This window comes from Narcine bancroftii, chromosome 14, assembly GCF_036971445.1.
Source record: "Narcine bancroftii isolate sNarBan1 chromosome 14, sNarBan1.hap1, whole genome shotgun sequence".
Taxonomy (NCBI): Eukaryota; Metazoa; Chordata; class Chondrichthyes; order Torpediniformes; family Narcinidae; genus Narcine; species Narcine bancroftii.
Window position 1 is genome coordinate 34,486,627 of NC_091482.1, and position 24,159 is coordinate 34,510,785.

General features: G+C 42.6%; 1 protein-coding gene across 3 annotated transcripts in view; it reads left to right on the forward strand.

The window, feature by feature from the left end:
* bckdk (branched chain ketoacid dehydrogenase kinase) overlaps positions 1-24,159 on the forward strand; it is a 71,695-nt gene that overhangs the window by 5,339 nt on the left and 42,197 nt on the right. The window contains exons 1-2 of one of the 3 annotated variants that reach the window (XM_069911137.1): positions 4,031-4,227; positions 22,562-22,630. In XM_069911137.1, coding sequence (XP_069767238.1) covers positions 22,589-22,630 — 42 coding nt within the window. In that variant the 5' untranslated portion in view covers positions 4,031-4,227; positions 22,562-22,588. Of the gene's footprint in view, positions 1-4,030; positions 4,228-4,706; positions 5,157-22,561; positions 22,631-24,159 lie in introns of those variants that run through there. The other 2 variants (XM_069911136.1, XM_069911138.1) reach the window with 2 other exon arrangements.

Here is a 24,159-nt window from a genome sequence, read left to right on the forward strand (position 1 = left end):
TGTTGGTTATGTATCTTTTTCTTTGTTATATGAAGTACACTGTTTGACCTACCTTGTTTCTCCAGAATTGTGTTTCTACTTCAATCACCGTGTCTGCAGACTTTCATGTATTACTCCAGAATTTATTTATAAGATTGGAGGCAGGGACTTTTTTTAAATCCTTCAACCCACAGAGTGGTTATACCCCAACTTTGAAAATCAAAACATACAGTTTACACCAACTGCTTAGAAATGCAGTATCTAAATCTTTGGAATTATATATTTGATGTTTTAGTATACAGATGCTCCTTTTCTTACGATGGTTCGACTTAACAGTTTGACGAAGTTATGAAGGTATGATAGTGATATGCAACTGGTAGAATTTCGATCTGTTTCCGCACTTGCGATATGCCGTACGATACTCTCTGACAACGCTGGACGATGGAAGCAATGGAAGCCGCAGCATCCACTCCACTATGCTTGCAGTCTGTAGCGATCACGTGAACGAGCATAAACAACTGCGAGTGTAAACAACCAATACTGTGTTGAAAGCCTTTTATTTTGTTTTTGCATCCCATCATGTCTACTAAATGCCCATGTGTGTCTCCTGCTTTGTTTTAGATAAATATGGCCTGCTGTAGGCTATGGTAAGTGGTCTGAGCACTTTTCAACTTTCTTTTTCAACTTACAATTTTTCCACTTATGATGAGTAAGTTGAGGAGCTTCCGTATTTATGAAGAGGTAACAGTCAGCAGAAATTCATTATATTACAAGTTTTAAATTGCATTCAAGTTGCATACAAATGGCCACCTGCACAGTTTGGGCACATACGATATAACATACGATATAACTTGGTCAATGGGCAACATTGATTAACTGTTGACTATCTTGCAGTTTATTCTACAATCTTGAAAGTTCTAAGAACACAACTTACTGAGAAATATACACATCTTCACATTCCTTTTCCACTTCATGAACAAATTCAAATTTACTATCACACACATTCTACCTGGTACAGTGAGAAGGGTTATTCCGCAAGCAGTCCAGCAAGTCAACTTTTGCGAGCATACAGCCATAGAAATCAGGAGGGTAAGAGCAGAGTTACTGAATACCATGAGAGTACTGTTGTGGGTTTCATACAGCAGCCTATCAAATGTAGGGGAATAAACTATGTTTTAGCCTGTGGGTGCGCAATTTAATACGTGAACCTTCTCCCCAAAGCAAGGAGGAAGAAGAGTGTATTGGGGTGCGATAGGTGTTTCAGTATGTTGGCTACCTTCACAAGGCAGCAGCAGATGTAGATGGAGTTCATGGAGGGGAGAAAAGTTAGTGTGATGTTCTGAGTTGTATTTACTATATGCTGCAGCTTCTGATCTTGGGTGGAGTATCTTCTGTGCCAAGGTGTGATACATTCAGCCAGTTGGTTTTCAATGGTGCATTTGTAGAAGTTGTCGAGGGATTTGGGAGATGTGCTGAACTTCCTTCATCTTCTAAGACAGTAGAGGTGTTGATGTGCTTTCTTGATTGTTGCAAAAAATGTTATTAGTCCAGGTCAGGTTACTGGAAATGTTTACTTCCAGGAACTTGAAACTATCTACTGTCTCCACTTCAATGCTGTTGTTAGTCCTTCTACTGAAGTCTAGCTCCTTTGTTTTGCTGACATTGAGGGAGGTTATTATCTTGGCACCCTGCCACTAGATTTTTCAATATCCTTCTTGTTTTTTGTCTCATTATTATTTGATACAACTGTGGTGTCATAGAACTTAGAACCTAAGCACAGTACAGGCCCTTTGGCCCTCAATATTGTGCCAACCCATATATTCCTTCCTTTAAAAAAAAGTACTAAACCCTCCCTACCCCATAACCCTTTATTTTTCATTCATCCATGTGTCTGTCTAAGAGTCTCTTAAATGCTTCAGCCACCACCACCATCCCTGGCATGGTGTCATCAGATTATTTGACGATAGAGTTGTATTGGTATTAGATAGTCAAGGGTGTAGAGGGAGTATAATAAAGGGGTGAGTACATCATGTTGAGGAACACTGGTGTTGAGTCTGATCATAGAGGAGATGTGTCTGCTCATCTTTACTGATTTTAATCTGTTGCGAAGTCAAGGATCATGAATGTTTGCAGTGAAATCTTTACGCCAAAAAAATTCTTAAAGAAGTTGACTAACTTGCTCTGAATTTGCTATGGTTTTTTATTCTCAAATTTCTAGCATTTGCTGTTCATTCTGTGATGTCAACAAGGCAATGTTTCTAATGGACATCGCAATGTTTGCAGCTTGTTCTCGTTAAGCTTGTCTGGGAAGAGGAGGATGTACCACTGGACCTCTGAGATGGTGAAGTTGTAACCAAGAAAAGATGCATCGAAATGTAACTCTTGCCATAGGGAAAGCAATTGAGAGACCTTTCATCCCCCTCCCCAGTGGCTGAAGAGCTACTCCTCATCCAATCTGACTCACCAAGAAGATTACAGAGAGGCATAGCAACTACTTTTATAAGTTAACTCTTATCTGCAGTAAACCCTCATTCCTCCCTCAGAGTCAGTGGAACTTTTCTCTAATATTTAGCTGCAGCACAGAAATTTGCCTCCATTTTGCACATGCTCCATAACAGTGAGAAAGCCATGATGCTACTAACTGAATCTCAGAGAAGACAGACAAGGCTTTGTCATTACCCCAGCATTTAAAAAAATCAATTTTTCTTATCACAACATTGCATCTCAATTCCTGGAGCTAATCATCCGAAGTAATGAAAAACGATTCGTTGAGCTGTAGCATGCGCCCAGTGTTTGAGCTTGTGGCCACCAAAGCATACGACAGACTCTCTGTTAAACTGCCCTTGCTACATCATAATGTGGCCTTATTAATAGTTTGTGGCGAGGCCTTGTGAAGCATGGACCAGTTCTCATTCCTCAGAAGCTATCTCTTGGAGAAGTCGGACATTGATGAATCAGGAGCTTTTTTTCAGCCATTGCTTGATTGAAGGCTTGGGCATTTGAAGGCCTTAGGCCTGGGTCAAAATTCATGGTCTATTAGGCACCAGTGATCTCCTTTTTACATGAGATCTGTAGTACCTATAAGGTCCTAAAAATGGTACAAGGGTTTATTTTTCTTCCACAAAATCCTCCAAATGTACCAAAAGGATGTCATCTCTCAGGGCAACTTCTCAATTGATTATGTCAGGCAGGTCACATTGTTCACACTGCCCAACATAGGAGCTGATACCGGAATTTGGAGTCCTTTTATGGGCAGATGGAGGAGAGTATTCAAGGATAGTCTCAAAGCTCCCTTGAAGAAATGTTAATCCCCACTGACAACTGGTGAGGGCATTTGAGATGACAATGGAACCTGGAGGCCCTGCCCTGCCATGAGAGAACACAGAAGCCCAGGAACAGAAAGTCACAAGCTACCCATGTTGCTTCAGTTCCCATATTGTCTTCATCGGACAATTAGATCCCAGAAATATCATGGAAAAAATGAAACCTCGATCCCAAGGGACTGATAAAGTTGAAAATTTAAGTTTTTTTTAAAAAAGGGTGAGTACTTCAATCCTAAAATTGCAATATCAGCATCACTGGCTGAGTTTACTCAATAGACACTTTTAAGCTGCAGCACCTGGACCAACCTCCTTGGATCCAGGAGCAATTACTGGGGCAATGGTGCTTCCAGCATCTTTTAAACTGCAGGGAGATCGACCCATTAAATTGCCAAACCGGTGATTTAAGGGGGATCCCACCCTCGCAAAGATGCGGTAAGAGACGTGTCACGCACTTGGATAAGTCTCCAGTGGCTGTCAGTCATCCTCGACCCCTCTTCTCCTCACCACCCCCCCCCCCCACCTGCGGCAGCGACCCCTCTCCTCTTCCCCCATGGCAGCGACCCACTCTTCCCCTTTCCCTGCAGCAGTGACCCCTCTCCCTCACCATGGCAGCGACCTCACTCCCTCCCTCCCCCCGGTTGTGGCCCCCTCCCTCTGCCTTGCGGCAGTGACCCCCTGATTGCGGCAGACACTTTCCTGTGACACCAGTGTGCAACCACTGACATCGCAGGAGTAACCGGTCTGGCCACCGGCCGATGCGTCCTGGGTCGGTTGAACTGGGTTCCCTGACTACCTCCAAGGTAGGGCAGGGACCCAGTTGGATTTGTAACACGCTGACCGGGTCGGACCCTTTCAAACTGCTCCTTACGTGGCAAATTGCTCAGTTAACCCCATTTTACAAGACCGCTCGAAAGGGCTTAATGACGTGAGTTTATTTTAAAACAGCAGGAAAGACACGAATTGGCCTCGAACCCCAGTTCCACCCATCAAACCGGGCACTCGGGGAACGGACAATCTGCCAGAGAGAGGATTCGAACTCGAATCTCTCGGTATCAACGTGGTTGGGTTAAATGTGGAAATGCACGACTCATTATTTTTGACACAATGCAATGATGTCATTATCTTTGCCTCTGTTTACAGACTTTGGCGGTGCGGTGACAGGGGGAGGCGGTGGGCGGGAAGTCGCTTGTTTTTTTGTAAATTATCTGGTTAAAAAGACTTGATGTTTGAATGTGTTTTTGGAACATTAATCCTGATTGATTTATCGCGACGGCTGCGGGGAAGGAGCCTCCCAGGCGATTGGTGCCGAGGTTATTAATAATTCAATGCCAGTCCTGAGCCGGCCAATGACTCGGATGGGGCAGTTGTTTGTCCTTGAAAAAAATATGCTGGGTGCGTGCCTGCACCGCGCAGGCAGTTTGCGGGCGGTGGCATGGACCCGGCGGGGCAGGACTGCGGGGAGCCTCGGACAAGACACGGCGCGGACAGCGGGGTCCTCATGTGTTGCTTCACGTCCTAAAGTCTCAGGAGAGGGAGGAGGGGGTGGGGGGGTCACAAAAACAGGACGTCGGCAGCGTGAAGAGCCCAAAACAAAAGTGGGGGAAGCCCCCCCCCCCTTCCTCCCATCCCCACTAAGTGGGAAGGATGGCCAGCGTGTGGAGGAGGGGTGTGTGCGCCTTGTCCGGCGGCGGCGGAGCCGGGCTGGATGCGGCGCCCCGACTGCTCCGAGCCGGTGGCTTGAAGAGGTGGCGATCCACCTCCTCCGTGACAGGCTGCTCGGAAGTGAGCAGGGAAAGAGCGAAAACGGTGACCGCCTTCTACAACCAATCTGCCATAGACGCAGCGGCTGGAAAGGTCAAAGCAACCCCTCTTTTTGTCTTCCCGCAGGGGGGGAGGGAGGGAGGGTCCTGTCCTGAGCTGAGCTGGGCGAGGAGGGGGTCGCGTTCAACTCGCACCTTGGGTTTCGGAAATAACCCGCGTTCTCCCCCCCTCCACCTCGCCCTTTGAAACCAGTCAACATTTCCAATAAGAGTTTTAATGCCCGGTAGTTGCACAATCTGGCTGTTGCGGTTCTAAATCGGTGCCTGACCTCAGTGGGATCCTGACAGTCCGAGAAACACCTCCCCAACCTGGTTTCCACAAGCCGACCCACTTCCATTTCTGCCATTCAGCTCCTTTTTGTGAGTGTTTTTAACCACGGTTCTGACTGCCTGAAACGTCCGGGGGCTCTTGCTGAAGTCTGCAGAATGTTGTTTACTTCGGTACTCGCCCACATGACGAAGGAAACCCAACCCTCCCCCCATATCCCGTAAATACAACCTTGGTTCTTCACAATGGGGTTAAATTGATCTCTCAGTGATGTGTGACCATCAGCCCAAAATATTCCAATTGTCTTCTCTCCCTTCTGGGGTGGGGTGGGGAGGGGGGTGGGGGGGGGGGGGTGGTACACTTTAGACGCTTTCAGGTGGCCAGAATACCTGACTGTAAAGCCGCCTATTCTATCCCAATGTGGCTGTCAGGAGGCACCTGAAAGTGGGAACCCGGCCAGGAGGAGCACTTGCCTAACCCTCCTCCCGCAGGTATAATCTCCGGCTCCGAGCGTCCCCCATTGCACCGGAAAGCAGCAGTGGGACTATGGCCACAGTCCACAGGAGCCGGCGTTCGCTCGGACAGAAAGGAGTCTCCTCCACGGCCACTTGAACGACCCAGCTGCACTCCCCCCAGCCGCGTCTGCCGGCGCATCATCTGAAAGAGGCTTTTCCCTGTTTTGTACCCTGAATCTTCTCTCAGACCTGAATAGAGGTCACTAGGATTATTATCCCCCCTCTCTCCAAAATGCGATAGCATCTTAGCTCAGGGTTTAAAAAAAAGTTCATTAGCTTCACCAACTTCAGTCAGGTTTTGCTGGAATGTTTCTTCATTTTGGAATCATGCCAGCCAGAGGTTTCAATTCTGATTTAATAGGTTTTGTTTTGCTTCAGCTGTGGCCTCAATAATTTTGATAAAGACGCTGACCTAATGACCAAAAGTACAGGAAATATTCAGTGAATCAGGTAGCTTCTGTGGTGAGAAAATGATGGCGAACTGGCGGCGCCTTTGATCAGCTGCAGGCCGCAAGGGGTGGCAGATTCCAGGGAAGCAGAGGGCTGGTGCAGGGCACCGGAAAGCCAGAAGAACACCTCCCATTTGAGAGGGAGCAGCAGGGGAGATGGATTCATGGGCAAGTGGCCACAGCAGTGGACCACTCAAGGGCTCTGGATGAGGAACCCACAAAAGACTGTGGGCTGCTGGAGATGGCAGTCAAAGGTTTCACAACAGGCTAGGGCTTGAGATGGCTGAAGGGGTACCAAATATCGGAACCAGAAAGCGAGAGGGTGATGATGGCGCTGTGTTGTTGGTTCAAATCTACAATTCGGGTCACTGATGGTTTGTGGGAATGCTGGAGGCGAATCCATGGATGCTCGGTGATTTTAGTGAGACCCTCTTTTGCTTCTCTTTCTCTGACTACAAGAAATGTCTGGAAATTGCAAATCTGTCTGCCTTACAATTAAGGTCAGCGCAAGAACAAGTCTTCGTTGGGAGCATTAGGGTAACTGCGGGGGTGGGGTATAATCTGACTGTAGAAACTCACTCAGCTGTGAGGAGGGGGTGGAGTGGTGATGGTGCTGCCCTGCGCTTGCCTGTGAGTTCCCTTCTGGCGTTGGCGTCTAGTCTCGGAGCATCCGCCCTGGTCTCTTTCGGGAGCTGTCGGGTGTCCCGCAGGGTCCGACTGCTGACAGGGTTTCTACGACATGCCCATTAGTGTTGTGTGGTAGATTGTGATTTAAACTGTCCCTGAAGCAAGACTTTTATTGTTTTTCTACACTGGAATTGAAGTTCAGTTCATTATCATCTATCTGTTCATGTTCTTTTTCTTTCTTTGGCTTGGCTTTGCGGAGGAAGATTTATGGAGGGCGTAAATGTCCATGTCTGTTGCAGGCTCGTTTGTGGCTGACAAGTCCGACGCGGGACAGGCAGACACGGTTGCAGCGGTTGCAGGGGAAAATTGGTTGGTTGGGGTTGGGTGTTGGGTTTTTCCTCCTTTGCCTTTTGTCAGTGAGGTGGGCTCTGCGGTCTTCTTCAAAGGAGGTTGCTGCCCGCTGAACTGTGAGGCGCCAAGATGCACGGTTTGAGGCGATATCAGCCCACTGGCGGTGGTCAATGTGGCAGGCACCAAGAGATTTCTTTAAGCAGTCCTTGTACCTCTTCTTTGGTGCTTCTCTGTCTCGGTGGCCAGTGGAGAGCTCGCCGTATAACACAATCTTGGGAAGGCGATGGTTCTGGAGACGTGACCCACCCAGCGCAGTTGGGTCTTCAGCAGCGTGGATTCGATGCTTGCGGACACTGCCAGCTCGAGTACTTCTATGTTGGTGATGAAGTCATTCCAATGAATGTTGAGGATGGAGTGGAGACTGCGCTGATGGAAGCGTTCTAGGAGCCGTAGGTGATGCCGGTTGAAGACCCATGATTCAGAGCCGAACAGGTATGACAACGGCTCTGTACACACTGATCTTTGTGTGTTTCTTCAGTTGGTTGTTTTTCCAGACTCTTTTGTCTAGTCTTCCAAAGACGCTATTTGCCTTGGCGAGTCTGTTGTCTATCAGATGAAATGGTGCAGCGGAGTAGGTAAACTGGTTGACTGTTTTGAGTTCTGTGTGCCCGCTGGAGATATGGGGGGAGAGGGGGCTGGTGGTCATGGTGGGGAGCTGGCTGATGGAGGACCTCCGTTTTCTTCAGTCTGACTTCCAGGCCAAACATTTTGGCAGTTTCCGCAAAACAGGACGTCATGCGCTGGAGAGCTGGCTCTGAATGGGCAACTAAAGCGGCATCGTCTGCAAAGAGTAGTTCACGGACAAGTTGCTCTTGTGTCTTGGTGTGAGCTTGCAGGTGCCTCAGATTGAAGAGACTGCCATCCGTGCAGTACCAGATGTAAACACTGTCTTCATTGTTGAGGTCTTTATTGGCTTGTTTCAGCATCATGCTGAAGAAGATTGAAAAGAGGGTTGGTGCAAGGACGCAGCCTTGCTTCACGCCGTTGTCAATGGAGAAGGGTTCAGAGAGCTCATTGCTGTATCTGACTCGACCTTGTTGGTTTTCGTCAGTTGGATAACCATGTTGAAGAACTTGGGGGGGCATCCGAGGCGCTCTAGTATTTGCCAAAGCCCTTTCCTGCTCACGGTGTCAAAGGCTTTGGTGAGGTCAACAAAGGTGATGTAGAGTCCTTTGTTTTGTTCTCTGCACTTTTCTTGGAGCTGTCTGAGGGCAAAGACCACGTTTGCGTGAAAGCCACACTGTACATGTACAAGTAGACAAACAACATTTCTCCAGATTCCACATGGACCAAGAACCTCCTCCATGTGCCTCCTGACAGGTGGGAAGGCAGTGCAGGGGAACAGCTTCCATCAGCGTGGAGACCAAGGCTGGTTCGACAGGCCCTCAGTCCCACAGGATGGTTGCAATGCCGTGGGTTGCTGCGTGGACCCTTCCCACCCTGCGCTCCGCGACCCCAGGGATTTATCCTGCTTTGTGTTGACAACCTTACCATGATGCATTGCACGTGACAGGCATGTGTGTGTGACCCTGGCGCGTGTCCAGCTGCGTGGGGGATTATAGGTAACGAAGACGGCCATTGATCCCACTGTGATGCCTGACGCTTGTTTTGGGGAGGGGGGCACTGTCTGCGAATGCCCCCCTTGGCACTGACCTTGCTGACAGCAGATCAAAGGCAATGAAGGGACATAGTAATTGTTTTTCTCTCCGACGATGCTGTCTGGCCAATTTCCAGCACTTTTTTATTTAATAAGAATTAAATATTCTATTTTAACCCTAGGTATTAAGTATTTGTAGACAATTTTCTGAACCTAAGTGTTCTAATTCGTCACTCTGAGCATTCTGTCCCCACCAAAAACCGAATCGTTGATACAAATTTTGAACACTCCAACAACACTTCCCAAGCAGTGAAACAGTGAGGGTGAGGGTTTAGGCATTTGGGAATACGGCCACGTGCAGGCTCCCTACTCAAGGCACATATCATAAAGAGTTTAAAGGACTTAGCTGTTCCTCCAATGGTGCTGGCTGCTGGTGCAGACCAGGAAGAGTGGGGAGTGGAGACACAGCACTCCTCTACATGTCCTGCCGCCTGGTGCTAATCCCAATGGATTAGTCTGTAAAAGGAACCAGCAGGTATTTTTTGGAATCCTGCAGCTACTGGGTCTGTGCCCAACATGGCAATGCTTGTGCTGGGCACCATACTGTGAGTGTTGCAGCCTCTAGGGTATCAGGGCACTAGGAGTGGGGAGAACACCCCCCCCCCCCCCTGTTGAGAAGTAGAAGCATGGGGGACTACCATTCAGGACTGACCACAGCAATAGATCCACACAAGCTGTGGACTGTTGGGGATGTGGGCGAAGGACTCACACAGGCTTGAGGGCTGCTGGAGGCTGGTTCTTGGGAACCAGGTATCAGAACCAGGATTCAAGCGGATGCTAAGGGCAAGAAGGGCTCCTGAAGGACTTTGGGCACTGAGGCTTCCTGGTCATGTCAGAGGTTTGCACCTGGAGCTCAGGTTGCCAGTGGTTTGTGCGGTTGTCTCTGGTTTGCTTCTTTCTTCTATTAAAAGGGGTGCTGAGCAATGCCTTATGGCAGACAAAAATTGAACAATATCATGACAATAAAAGGAACCTTTGAAAAACGGTGGGAATACTTTTATTGGAAGGGATTGAGTGATTTGACCAGCTTCTCAAATACTGCTAGAAATGGGCAATCAATCCATGCTGATTAGTGGTGCCTAATCTTGCAAATAGATGCAACTAACAGAAAGCACTTCTCTCCAAGACTCTCATATATACAAAACAATATTTATTTGTATTGATGAAATACTTGTCCTGCCTATGTATTGTTTGTCTGTGTGCTATATGTCTAGTTGGGTGTCTGAATGTTTCACACCGAGGACCGGAGAACGCTGTTTTGTCGGGTTGTACTTGTACAATCGGACAATAAATTTAGCTGTTGCAGTGATCAAAACCTACCATACATTTTCTTGTTTTCCAAGCAGATGGATCCTGGATATAATATAGAAGATCCAGGCTGCAATAACTTGTAATTCAGAATTAGTTTGCTGCATGTTTAGTTATCTACTCTGTATTAATAGGACGGTAAGTGTAATGTGTACATTCTAAATGATGCAACAGTATTTTCTTTGATGTTTTGAAATACTGAATAAAGTCAGAAACTAGTATAGTAGCTCTTGCATGACTCTTGTTTGGGTGCAGTTCCAATGCACTGACGGCTTTGCAGTATATTTCTCTCATGTCAGTGTGAACTTTGGGTTTATCAGATATTTATTCCTATATCATATCTTCATGCAATAATTTATGCTGGTACTTAGATCTTTGCTTATTCAGTGGAGATCAGGAATTAGACCTGATTCTTTTTAACATTTTCTTGCCTGGAGATATGAAAGTACAAATGCCATCAGCCTAACAAAATATCTTGTACACAAACAGAATTTCTTTGAATGGGTCAATGACACAAAGGGTTTGTTGGATTGGATTATTGATTTTGATTCTTAAGTCAAACAGAGGCTGGTAAGTTACCTTTCTGAAAAGGATTGAACTATTTGTGGATTTGTTATGGTTAATCATCAACATTACTGATTTGAGCTTTTTATTCATAATTTTTTAACTGAATTAAATTCCCGTGCTGTAACATGAGATTTTAACTTGACCCTGAATTTTTGGTCATGCAGTTTAGCATGCAACTGTATTCCAGTAGTGAGTGGCATCATTTGGGCATTAAGAAAAAAACATTTTAGCTGTGTTCAGCAGACTTCGTGAATGTGATACACCAATTAATTAATTATGTAGTACTCTTTTGGAGCAGCATACAACATTCAGGGAGTGTGATGCATACTGGAGCAGTCGTTGTGGCTGTCCTTCGTAGTGGAGGATGATGGCCTTCATTCTGTTGATCCACAGAGTGAAGATACCCGTGGGTGTATTTGTTTAACCTATACTCCATGTTGCACTCCAAGAAGCACACGATACTTCACAAATCGACCAACTAGTTCCAATGGCATGGAAACCATGACGATTGGAGCTGATGGATTTGTTGCAGCCTTCACAGCCGTTGAGTTCAGAGTAACTTCGTCCACTTGTTCCACCATTGAGGACTTGGTTGGATTGTTCTTTGTCGGGGACCTCACTCTTGATCTTACCGCTATGGGCGACCCTACCAGGAGCAAAACTTCAGATGGCACCATTCTCGGGATCTCAGGATCACACAAGGTTCTCCATCACGTCAAGGTGACAATCCATGGAGAAGACTGGATCAGTAGAAGTAGTATCGAATCACCTTTTTTAACTGATGGAGTTACAGTATCGATTAACGCAACAAAATTGAGGATTAATACATCAAATTTGGTTCATTATACAGCAAAACACGATCATAGGTGTAATGATAGTGATCATGTTTGCATGGCCACTAGCAAGGCCTTGATTATAGTCTCTGTTTGATTAGACTTGGCTGCCAGCAGGGGACTGACAGAGAGCAGGAGAGACAATATGCAAGATCTGTAATGGAGACTTGCAGCCTCATGGCATGCCTCATGGTGTGTTTACAACAACTTTAAAGTAAAGAACCTTTCCTTTCATCCATGTGTTACCTAAGAACTCACACATATGAATACAAGATGAAATAGTAGTAAAACATTCAGGGAGCATATTTTTCTTTTCTTTGGCTTGGCTTCGCGGACGAAGATTTATGGAGGGGGTAAAAAGCATATAATGTACTGGGAATTATACAACACGCTTAGGAGCATTTGGAATAAGTGTAACACTTCATAGAGTGGTGGAGTTACAGCAAGACATGAAAAATAGTACTATCCATTAAAATATTATGTTCAGATATTCTAATGACTCAAAACAGAAAACACTGAGCAAGTTGGTCACCACCAACAGGAAGGTAAACTTGTTGACAATGATCATTTGGAACATTAAGGGAAAGACTGTGGTGTAAGTCACTGGGTAAGTGAGTGGAGGGAACAGAAGGAATGTTGGTGACAGGGTGTTGTGCAAAGTTGTCAAAGATCACAATACATTAAAAAAATTAATTTGGAGGGAAATATGATGCAGAGTAAAATTAGAGAAAAGATAGAGCCACATCTGTAGAAAAGGAAGTTCCGGAATTCAAGCAACCAGCAAACATTTTTCCATTACCTGAAGGCATGAAGGGCTTAACCCTGAAACATAGGTTATGTATTTTTATCTTTACTATTTGACCAGCTGAGTTTGTTCAGCATCATGTTTTTTACTATTGATAACAACCTCCAGGCTAAATAGATGGAGGAATTATGCCCTCAACACAGAGCTGTTGAGTCCCGATATTCAGTCTTGTGCAGTTAACTTGGGATAAGTATAATGCATTTTAGAAAGTTGAATCTGGTTCCACACTGAGTTTGCTCTATTCTTTGAGAATAGTACAAGTTAGTGTCCGAATATGTTGTACCTCTGATATTTGTTTATCATGTTCAAGCATTAGTCATAGATACTTAGAATCAGTATGTCACCAAGGGAGTATGGGGCTCCCTGTTGAATTAGCATAAAGTATTAATGGAGAGCAAGGAATTCTGGCTCCAGTGCAACACATCAAGGGAGGGTGCAGCACTCTTCAGGATCAGTGTATCACCTTGTGTCATGGCTGCTTAGGTCCATTGGTCAGTTAAACCAAGGCTAGATTTGCACAGTAAGTGGAAGAGCTCTGGAGATTGTGGTGGAATGGAGGGGACTAGGAGTATAGGTGGTGACCTGGGTGGAGAAGAATCCATTTGGCATGTTTGCTTCCACTGAGTTCAAAAGTTGGGACCTCATGATACAGCTTTACAAGTTGATGGTGAAACCACCCAGAGGACTGCACGAAGTTCTGGTCACCCAACTATCGGACATGTCATTTAGGTGGAAAGGGTGCAGAAGAAACTCACTGAGACTAGAGAGATTGAGATGTAAGGAGAGGCTGGATAGACTGCACTTTTAACCCTGGAGCACAGGAGGCTGAGGCATGAGCTTGTAGGGGCACATGAAATCACGAGGGGCATGGATGAAGTCTTTCTGAAGTCTTTTTAACCCAAGCTAGAAGATTGTAGAATCAGAATCGTATATTTAAGAAGAGAGTCTGGTGGCGCACATCTCTGTGAGCAATCCGCACTGGCGGGGCAGCTGCAGATGATGGCGTCATCAGGGCTTAGCAATGCCTAGTGGCTTTGGACACTGCTCGCGCCCGCCACATGATGACATCACTGCTGCGTGGGACAGAACTCCCGTTGGCCTTAAAGCGGCGCACGCGAAATTCAAATAAACAGTTCGACTGGAAACCCCACCGAGTCTAGTGATGTTTTCCGTGTGTAGTAGCCGCTACATTGGTGACCCCGCAGAGCCCAGACGATATCTGGTCTCCAAACATGGACTAATCGGCAATCATGCCATCTCAATGAAGCTCCCTCCCTTCTGGATCCACCGGCCCAGCATATAGTTTTGACTCCAGCAGATCACCTTGGACTCCAACATGATCTTCAACATGGTGAGTGTCCTTTTTTTAAAAAATATTTTTATTTTTCACATTATAAACCATATTGACCAAGATACATACAGACATTTTTCTTCTTAAATATATACAGTGTCGTTTTCTCCCCCTTTTCCCCCTCCCTTCCCTCCCTCCCTCACTCCCTTCCCCATTTATTTAAAGTTCAATCTATAAGATACATTAAACCCATTAAACAATGTTGTCACTTAATAAAAATAAACAAGACATTTTACTGAGTCAGTTCTTTTCGTTATCTTCTCCTTCTGTCATTTTAGGTGGTGGAAGTCCACGGTAGGATTTCTCTATTGTATTTCATGTATGGCTCCCATATTTGTTCGAATATTGTAATGTTATTTATTAAATTATATGTTGTTTTTTCTAATGAAATACATTTATTCATTTCTATATACCATTGTTGTATTCTCAAGTTGTCTTCTAATTTCCAGGTTGACATAATACATTTTTTTGCTACAGCTAGGGCTATCATAACAAATCTTTTTTGTGCTCCATGCAAATCGAGTCCAAATTCTTTGTTTCTTATATTACTTAGGAGGAAGATCTCTGGGTTTTTTGGTATATTGCTTTTTGTGATTTTATTTAATATCTGGTTTAGATCTTCCCAAACTTTTTCCACTTTCTCACATGTCCAAATTGCATGAATTGTTGTTCCCGTTTCCTTTTTACAGCGAAAACATCTGTCTGATACTGTTGGGTCCCATTTATTTAACTTTTGAGGAGTGATGTATAGCCTGTGTATCCAGTTCTATTGTATCATGCGTAACCTCATATTTATTGTATTTCTCATAGTTCCATAGCTTTTCCCATGTTTCATTCTTTATCTTTATGTTTAGATCTTGTTCCCATTTTTGTTTAGGTTGACCGTTTGTTTCCTCGTTCTCCTTTTCTTGCAGTTTGATGTACATGTTTGTTATAAATTTTTTAATTATTGTGTCTGTAATCACATATTCAAAATTGCTTCCTTCTGGTAACCTCAGACTGTTTCCCAATTTGTCCTTCAAGTAGGTTTTCAGTTGGTGGTATGCAAACATTGTATCGTGAGTTATATTATATTTATCCTTCATTTGTTCAAAGGATAATAATTTATTGCCTGAAAAACAATTTTCTATTCTTTTGATCCCTTTTCTCTCCCATTCTCTGAAGGAAAGGTTATCTATTGTGAAAGGGATTAACTGATTTTGCGTCAATATTAGTTTTGGTAGTTGGTAATTTGTTTTATTCCTTTCCACGTGAATCTTCTTCCAAATGTTGAGCAGATGATGGAATACCGGTGAATTCCTACTTTGCACCAATTTTTCATCCCATTTATATAGTATATGTTCAGGTATCTTTTCCTCTATTTTATCTAGTTCTAATCTGGTCCAATCTGGTTTTTCCCTTGTTTGATAAAAATCTGATAGGTATCTTAATTGTGCGGCTCTATAATAATTCTTAAAGTTTGGTAGTTGTAAGCCTCCTTGTTTGTACCATTCTGTTAATTTATCTAGTGCTATCCTCGGTTTCCCCCATTTCCATAAGAATTTCCTTACTATTTTCTTTTGCTCCTTGAAGAATTTCTCTATTAGGTGAATTGGTAATGACTGAAATAGATATTGTATCCTTGGGAAAATGTTCATTTTAATACAGTTTATCCTTCCTATCAGTGTTAGTGGTAAGTCTTTCCAATGCTCTAAGTCGTCTTGTAATTTTTTCATTAATGGATGATAATTTAGTTTATATAGATGGCCGAGATTTTTATTTAGTTGTATACCTAGGTATCGCATTGCTTGTGTTTGCCATCTAAATGGTGATTGTTTCTTAAACTTTGTGAAATCCGCATTATTCATTGGCATTGCTTCACTTTTTTTTGCGTTGATCTTGTACCCCGATACTTCTCCATATTCCTTCAATTTCCTATGTAATTCTTTTATTGATATTTCTGGTTCTGTTAAGTATATTTTAATGTCATCTGCAAATAGACTGGTTTTATATTCCTTCTTTTTTATTTTTATCCCTCTTATTTTATTTTCTGTTCTTATCAGTTCTGTTAGTGGTTCTATAGCTAACGTGAACAGTGAGGGAGATAGTGGACATCCCTGCCTTGTTGATCTGCTTAAGTTAAATTGCTTTGATATATATCCATTTACTGTCACTTTCGCCAATGGCCCCTTATATAATGCTTTAATCCAATTAATATATTTCTCTGGTAGGCTGAATTTTTGTAGTACTTTGAATAAATAATTCCATTCTACTCTGTCAAAGGCCTTCACTGCGTCTAAAGCAACTGCTACTGTTGGAGTTTTATTTCCTTCTACTGCATGAATTAAGTTAATAAATTTACAGATATTGTCCGTTGTTCGTCTTTTTTTAATAAATCCAGTTTGGTCTAGATTTACTATTTTTGGTACATAGTCGGCCAATCTATTTGCTAATAGCTTAGCTATTATCTTATAATCTGTGTTAAGTAGAGATATTGGTCTATATGACGTTGGTGCTAGTGGATCTTTCCCTGTCTTTGGTATTACTGTAATTATTGCTGTTTTTCATGAATCTGGTATGTTTTGTGTTTTATCTATCTGGTTGATTACTTCCAGGAGGGGAGGAATTAATGAGTCTTTAAATCTTTTATAGAATTCTATTGGGAATCCATCCTCTCCTGGTGTTTTATTATTCGGAATTTTTTTTAATATCTCCTGTAATTCTTCTATTTCAAATGGTTTTATTAATTTATTTTGCTCCTCTGTTTGTAATTTCGGTAGTTCAATTTTAGTTAGAAATTCATCTATTTTGTCTTCTTTCCCTTCGTTTTCAGTTTGATATAATTGCTCGTAGAATTCCCTGAAGTTTTCATTGATCTCCGTTGGATTATATGTAATTTTTTTGTCCTTTTTCCTTAATGCCAATACTATTCTTTTAGTTTGTTCTGTCTTAAGCTGCCACGCTCGAATTTGTGCATTTTTTCTCCTAGCTCATAATATTTCTGTTTTGTCTTCATTATGTTCTTCTCCACCTTATATGTTTGTAGTGTTTCATATTTTATTTTTTTAACTGCCAATTCTCTTCTTTTAGTTGTATCTTCCTTTATTGCTAATTCTTTTTCTATTTTGTTATTTCTCTTTCCAACTGTTCTGTTTCCCGATTGTAGTCCTTCTTCATCTTAGTTACATAACTTATTATTTGCCCTCTGATGAACGCTTTCATTGTGACCCATAGTATAAACTTATCTTTCACTGATTCCGTATTTATTTCAAAGTACATTTTAATTTGTCGTTCAATTAATTCTCTAAAATCCTGTCTTTTAAGTAGCATGGAGTTTAATCTCCATCTAAACATTCTTGGTGGGATGTCCTCTAGCTCTATTGTCAATAACAGGGGTGAGTGGTCTGATAATAGTCTAGCTTTATATTCCGTTTTCCTAACTCTCTCTTGAATGTGGGCTGATAACAGGAATAGGTCTATCCTTGAGTATGTTTTATGTCTACCTAAATAGTATGAATATTCCTTTTCCTTTGGGTGTTGTTTCCTCCATATATCCAAAAGTTGCATTTCTTGCATCGATTTAGTTATAAATTTGGTTACTTTGTTCTTTCTGTTAGTTTTTTTTCCAGTTTTATCCATGTTTGAGTCCAAATTAAGGTTAAAATTCCCTCCTATTAGTATGTTCCCTTGATTATCTGCTATCTTCAAAAAGATATCTTGCATAAATTTTTGATATTCTTCATTAGGTGAATATACATTGAGTAAATTCCAAAATTCTGAATATATCTGACATTTTATCATTACATATCTCCCTGCTGGATCTATTATTTCCTCTTCTATTTTGATTGGTACATTTTTATTAATTAATATAGCTACTCCTCTGGCTTTTGAATTATATGATGCTGCTGTTACATGTCGTATCCAATCTCTCTTTAATTTCTTGTATTCCACTTCAGTTAGATGTGTTTCTTGTATGAATGCTATATCAATTTTTTCTTTTTTCAGTAAATTTAACAGTTTCTTCCTTTTGATTTGGTTATGTATTCCATTAATATTTAAAGTCATATAGTTCAACATAGTCATTTCATACTTTGTTTATCTTTCATTTCCGTTTCCTCATCACCACCTTCCCTTCTTATCCATTTCTGCTTTCTTTTTTTGAACACATTATAAGACAACATTTCTAAAACATAAAATATTTCCACTATTCTCATATCTAAAATTCCTTTAACCCCAATAGTCCCTCCCCTATCTGAGTTGCCCTTTGTCCCTTGTCGGGCAACTACATCTCCCCTCTCCATTTGGATTTGCGAATCAGCTCGCAAGCGTCAACTGATTTCACAGTGACTGTTATTCTTCCCCACCCAGCCCCCCCAGAAAAGATTTTAATCTTCATGTATAACAAAGGTCACTCTCTTAATTCCCTCCTTACTTCCTTTCTTCCCTTTCTTTCCCTTCTTAGTTCTTACTTTTACTCTATTTTTTATATATATATAGTTTGTTGTCATTTTTGTTCTTGTTACATCTCTTTATCTCTCTATCTGTTTTGTAGTTGTTCTGCAAATTTTCGTGCTTCTTCTGGATCTGAGAATAGTTTGTTTTGCTGCCCCAGAATAACTATTTTAAGTACCGCTGGGTATTTTAACATAAATTTATAACCTTTTTTCCATAGGGTCGTTTTTGCTGCATTAAACTCCTTCCTCTTCTTCAGGAGTTCAAAACTTATATCTGGATAGAAAAAAATTATTGACCCTTGTATTCCAGTGGTTTTTTGTCTTCTCTTCTTTTTTTTTCATTGCTTTCTCCAATATATTTTCTCTTGTTGTATATCTTAGGAATTTTGCTAGAATGGATCTTGGTTTTTGTTGTGGTTGTGGTTTAGGGGCTAACGTTCTGTGTGCCCTTTCTATTTCCATTTCTTCCTGTCTTCCCAGGACCCTGGGGATCCATTCTTTTATAAATTCTTTCATATTTTTTGCCTTCTTCATCTTCCTTAAGGCCCACTATCTTTATATTGTTTCTTCAATTATAATTTTCCATTATATCTATCTTCTGAGCTAACAGCTCCTGTGACTCTTTAACTTTTTTATCATATTCTTCTAATTTCTTTTTTAAGTCATCTACCTCCATTTCTATGGCTGTTTCTCGTTCTTCCACCTTGTCTACTCTTTTTCCTATATCTGTCATGATCATCTCTAATCTATTCACTTTTTCTTCTGTACTTTTTATTCTTCTTTTTATTTCACTGAATTCTTGTGACTGCCATCCTTTTACTGTTTCCATATATTCTTTAAAAAAATATATATCCATGTACTTGCCCTTCCCTTCATCTTCCATTTCTCTGTGTTCTTCCTCCTCTTCTTCTGAGTCCACTCCAGGATCTGTGTCCTTTACCTCTGTCTCTTCTGGTTTTCTTGTTGGGTTGTTTGTTTTATTTTGTTGGGTATTTTTGGTCTTCTTATTTTTATTAGAAGTGTCTTGGTGTTGGTCGTCTTCCTCTGGGTTGGTCATCTGTTGTTTCTTTGATTTCTTATTTTTATTCTCTTCCTTCTTGTTCTCATTATTTTCTATGTTTTCCTCTTGCTGTTGTGTTGTAGTTGCCTGTTTCAGCTGTGGAGATCTACTCCTCAGCTGGTCCCCCCTCCCGTCAGTGTTATTTTTTTTGTTTGGCTCCGTGAGCCATTTTTGTAGTCCCGAGTTCGGGGCTTCGACTGACCTCAGGGAGCGGGCTTCTCTCTCCACGGCAGGCCTCCTCGTACAGGTAAGGCCTTCACCTTCTTCTTCCGACATCTTTCCTTCTTCTTTTCTTCCCGTTGTTTTTGGTTTTTCTTTCTTCGCTGCCATTTTCTCCACACTTTTACTTTCACTTTGTTATGGTTTTTATGTTTGTGCCTTTGTTTTTTCTCTATCTTTTTTTAACTTTTCTGGAGAGGGCTGGAGTTCCCCTACCAGCCACTACTCCATCACGTGACACCTCCCCACATGGTGAGTCTCCTTGATGAAGAAACAGCAGCCAGAGCGGATGACATGATCCACAGATCCTCTTGAGGAAGGCAAGTACATCACCCTCAAAACCCTCCACCTCAGCACCTACAGTCTCTCCTGTCGGCAGTGCGCAGCCAGGCTGGTGCACCTCAATGGCCTGGGGGACAGAGACCCATCCGCATTGATGGATGAGATGCTCACACTGGCAGAAGGTCATAAACCCTGCCTGATATTTGAGCAAGCCTTCCTCGAACAAATGCCGGAGGGCATCCGCTCCTGCCAGCGGACGAGGACTTCTCAGACCCCAGGAAGGTCGCAGCCCATGCTGAAGTGCAGTGGCGGATGAAGAGAGCAAATGAGGCCACTATGAGCCAGGTCACATGCCCTGCACCCAGCAATCCACAGCCCGGCCCCAGACAGAAGACGGAAGAGCACCAGTCGACCTGGTGCTTCTATCACCAACGCTGGGTAGCACAAGCTCGCAAATGCTGCCAACCCTGGTCATACTAAGGAAACTACGGGGCCAGCCGCTGCTGATGGCTGAACTTCTCTCTCTCTCTCTCTCTCTCTCTCTCTCTCTCTCTCTCTCTCTCTCTCTCTCTCTCTCTCTCTCTCACACTCGCACACACACAGAAATAAGCCTTTATGACTCCTTCTGCTTGCCAAAACCACATGACCCTCTTAGAACAGCGAATTCTCTTCCAGACAGAAGGCAGCTCTGACAAGATCTTTAATCTTTTGCCTCTTTGTAAACAACAATCCATTAGTGAAGTCTCTTGGGCTCTCTCCAAAGCTCTTGCAAAGACTGTTGGCCTCGATATGTCTAGCATGGGGCAGAGCTCCAGTATTTCAAATAAGATCTGTTTTAAAGTGTTTGTATGTGACCTACTCTAACAAACCTTTCCCAATTTATCACCCAAAAACATATCTATATACTCTATCACAGTCCAAAGATATTTTTTGTCAGATTCTTGTGCTATGGGACAAGTTTCTGTGGTCAACTTTTACCCAGAGGCATTTCTAATCATGATTATGTTTGAGGTGTGCTTCAGGGAGATTTATTTGATACAAACTGGATGATATTAATTTACTGTTTGTGCAAGCTTGATCAAAGTGTAATTTTTGATCAAAATGAAACAAAATGGTGGAATTGCACAGCAAGGGTGAACAGGAGGAAATGTTTGCTCAGATTAGCAACTTTTTTTTGCCTTCTGAAGAAGAGACAACAAAGATGTAAAGGCTACCCCAAGAAAGAAGGGGAAAGGTGCTGAGTTCCTCTTTGTACAAGAGAGCTGCAAAATGCCAAGGAGGAAGATTAGGTAAAGTTCTTGAAGATAGTGAGAGAATAACCAGTTCAATCAGTTGCAAATGTCAGCAGTGAAACTTGCTCATCACTTGACAAGGTGAGCACGATGACTTGAGGCATTGGACATTGAAAGTCCCAGTGCACAAAATGTAGTACTGTAATTAGAAAAATTATGAATGTAGGACAGGGCAGTTAGTGCAATAAACAACAGAGCCAGCGAGCCAGGTTGAAATCGGTAAGGAGTTTGTATGTTCTGTCCGTGTTTACAGGTGCCCTGGCTTCCTCCCACTTGCTAAATGTACAGGGGCTGTTGGTTAATTGAGGTATTTGGGCAGCATGGGGCTTGCGGGCTGAAAGGGCTTGTTACCATGCTGTACATATAAATTTTAAAAATGGAGAATGGGAAATAAAAGCTGGAATGGAATTGTCAGATTATGTTGGCTTGTTTCTTTCAAATGGAATCCTTGCCTGTGATCTCCTCACACCCACGCTTAACTGGACTAGGTGCGCAGAGTTATTTTCACACACTGAGGGCAGAGCTTGTCTTACCTCAGGCAGTGCATGGAGGAAACCTATCCCAAAGTCCTTGGTAGGCCATAAAAGCTGGGACTGCATTTTAACAGTTTCGAATACTTCTGCGGTGCGGTGGAAGAGTTTTCATGTCAGAACGTTGGCACGTGCCTCACAGTGCACCAAGTCATTTTGAATTGTGAGAAACATGGTAGGCAAACTGTAAGCTTGTTGAATAGAATGTGCACATCGACATTAATACTTTACCGATGCATGTTGGCCAAGGCACCAAGGAACTGCTCAGCTCTTTCAAATGAATCGCAAAATATTTTGCACCAACATGCTGCAGAAACTCAGCAGGCCATGCAGCATCTACATTTTGGGCCTATGCCTTTCATCAAGTAATGAGCAAAAGCAGGCAGGTGTCCAGAAAGGTGAGTGGGCGGAAGGTGGGGGGGGTGGGGTGGGTGGGGGAGTGGGTGGTGTGGGTTAGGAGTACAGGCTAACCGGTAAAAAGTCATTGCTCTTAACTTGATGATAGGCTCAAGCCCAAAGCATTGTCTACTCTGTACTTCCTGTGGATGCTGCAGATCTTGATTTGTTGGATCTGCTGACAGTGCAGTCCTCACTTGATTTAATAATTTAATATTAAATTATGTTCTCCAACTACTTGCAACAAAATAACACTCTCAGAGCTTTGTAAATGTCATCTATACTTCAGTCCTATCACTGAGCTGCAGATTTTTATTGGATAATTGTATCAACAGGGGAAATTTATCAGACGTGAGACCATGAAGAAGATAAAATCAGAATCTTCAACGTGTTTAGTGACACAGGAATGAATGATATAACTTTTCTATTTTTGTAGGCATCTGTGCGACTGACGCCCACTACCATGTTGTATTCAGGGAAGTCACCAGATGGGAGCCACATCCAGGTAAGTTGTTTGAATTTTGGATTCTGTTATTGAGTGAAGGAAAGGCCAAGGATTTGGTCTTGGAACATCATCAATGAGGTCATCAAGTTTCCTGAAACACTAACAGATGTGTCATTGAAAATTGTTCACTGGTGCCGAGTCATAAATGTACCTGGAAATGCATCGAGCCTGAATATCTGCTGAATTATGAGCATTATTGGGTGCCCTGGGGATTCCCCTGAACTGTGGATCACTGCAACTTGGGTTTGCCATGTTATCGGGAGTTCACAGAATAGATTTCCTAACTTTGAATTGGACCATCAGCTATGTTCTGATGTTTTCCAACATTCAACCAGTTCCTTAATCTATTCCAAGATCTATGTGGCTTTATGAACAGTAGAATAGAAGTATTTCATTCCTGGTCTTTTAAAATAGTAGACGAGGATAATTGTACAGGCTCTTTTCTCAGACAATACTAGAAATTATTTTCCTGAATACTCTCTTTAAAAATCCTGGTTTCACTGATGGAAGTACTGGTGACATGACTTGGGTTCCAAAATCATTACTGTCTTCTGTAACTCATTCTGAAATTTTAATTAACAAACGTAAGGAGACCTATCCAAGCTCAGAAATAACACATTGTGCAGTTCTAGAAAAACTTCAGATTTGAGATATTTAAAATATTAAAAATGTAGACATAAAGCATGGCAACAGGTTGTTTCAGCCCAAAAGTCCATGTCAACTAATTTACACTAAATTAACCTACACCCCCAGTTCATTTAGAATGGTGGGAGGAAACTGGAGCCCCCTGGGAAAAACCACGCAGACACGGGGAAATGTACTGTTATGAGCCCAGAGGGCACATAAACCCAGCAGCAATAGATATTCACCAAGACAAATGGTTATTTAAACAAAAGTTGCTTTTAATTATCTTTAAACATGAAAACAATCTAACTTTAACTTATCTATTATTAACTTAACCCCCTTCTAATTCTTAGTGCACGTGTGTGTAATGTGTGTCTAAGTTCAGAAGAGTTAATTGGTTCACAGTCCAATCTCACCTCATTCTTCCAAGTTCACTGGTTGCAGGCAATTCTTATACTGTGCACAGAATTTAACATTTATAAAGTTCACCAGGCTTTGGTGCTTGAAAGGTAAGTGGTTCTTGTTGGTTTTTAGAGAGAGATATTTTGTTCCAGGACATCCACAACTGATGTATTTCCATCAGTTACCTCAGTGTCTTGCTGACGAAACTTGCCCCGTCAGGGATCTCCAGATGATCTCCAGCCTCTTTCTTTCAGGTCACCACAGAATTCCTTTCTGTTTCCCTTATTCCAAGTGAAAGATTAGGTAGTCCGTCCTCTCCTCTTGCATGTACCACAAGGACTTTGACCAGACTGTCTTCCAAAAGCATGCCAGCTTGTCCTGTTCCAGTCCAGCAATTTCTTGCTGGCTGTAACACTGTGAAGTCCTCTCTGTGTGAGTGTGTCTCTCTCTCACACACACACTGAGACTGAGAGAAAGCCTGTTTGACTCTCTCTGCTTGCAAA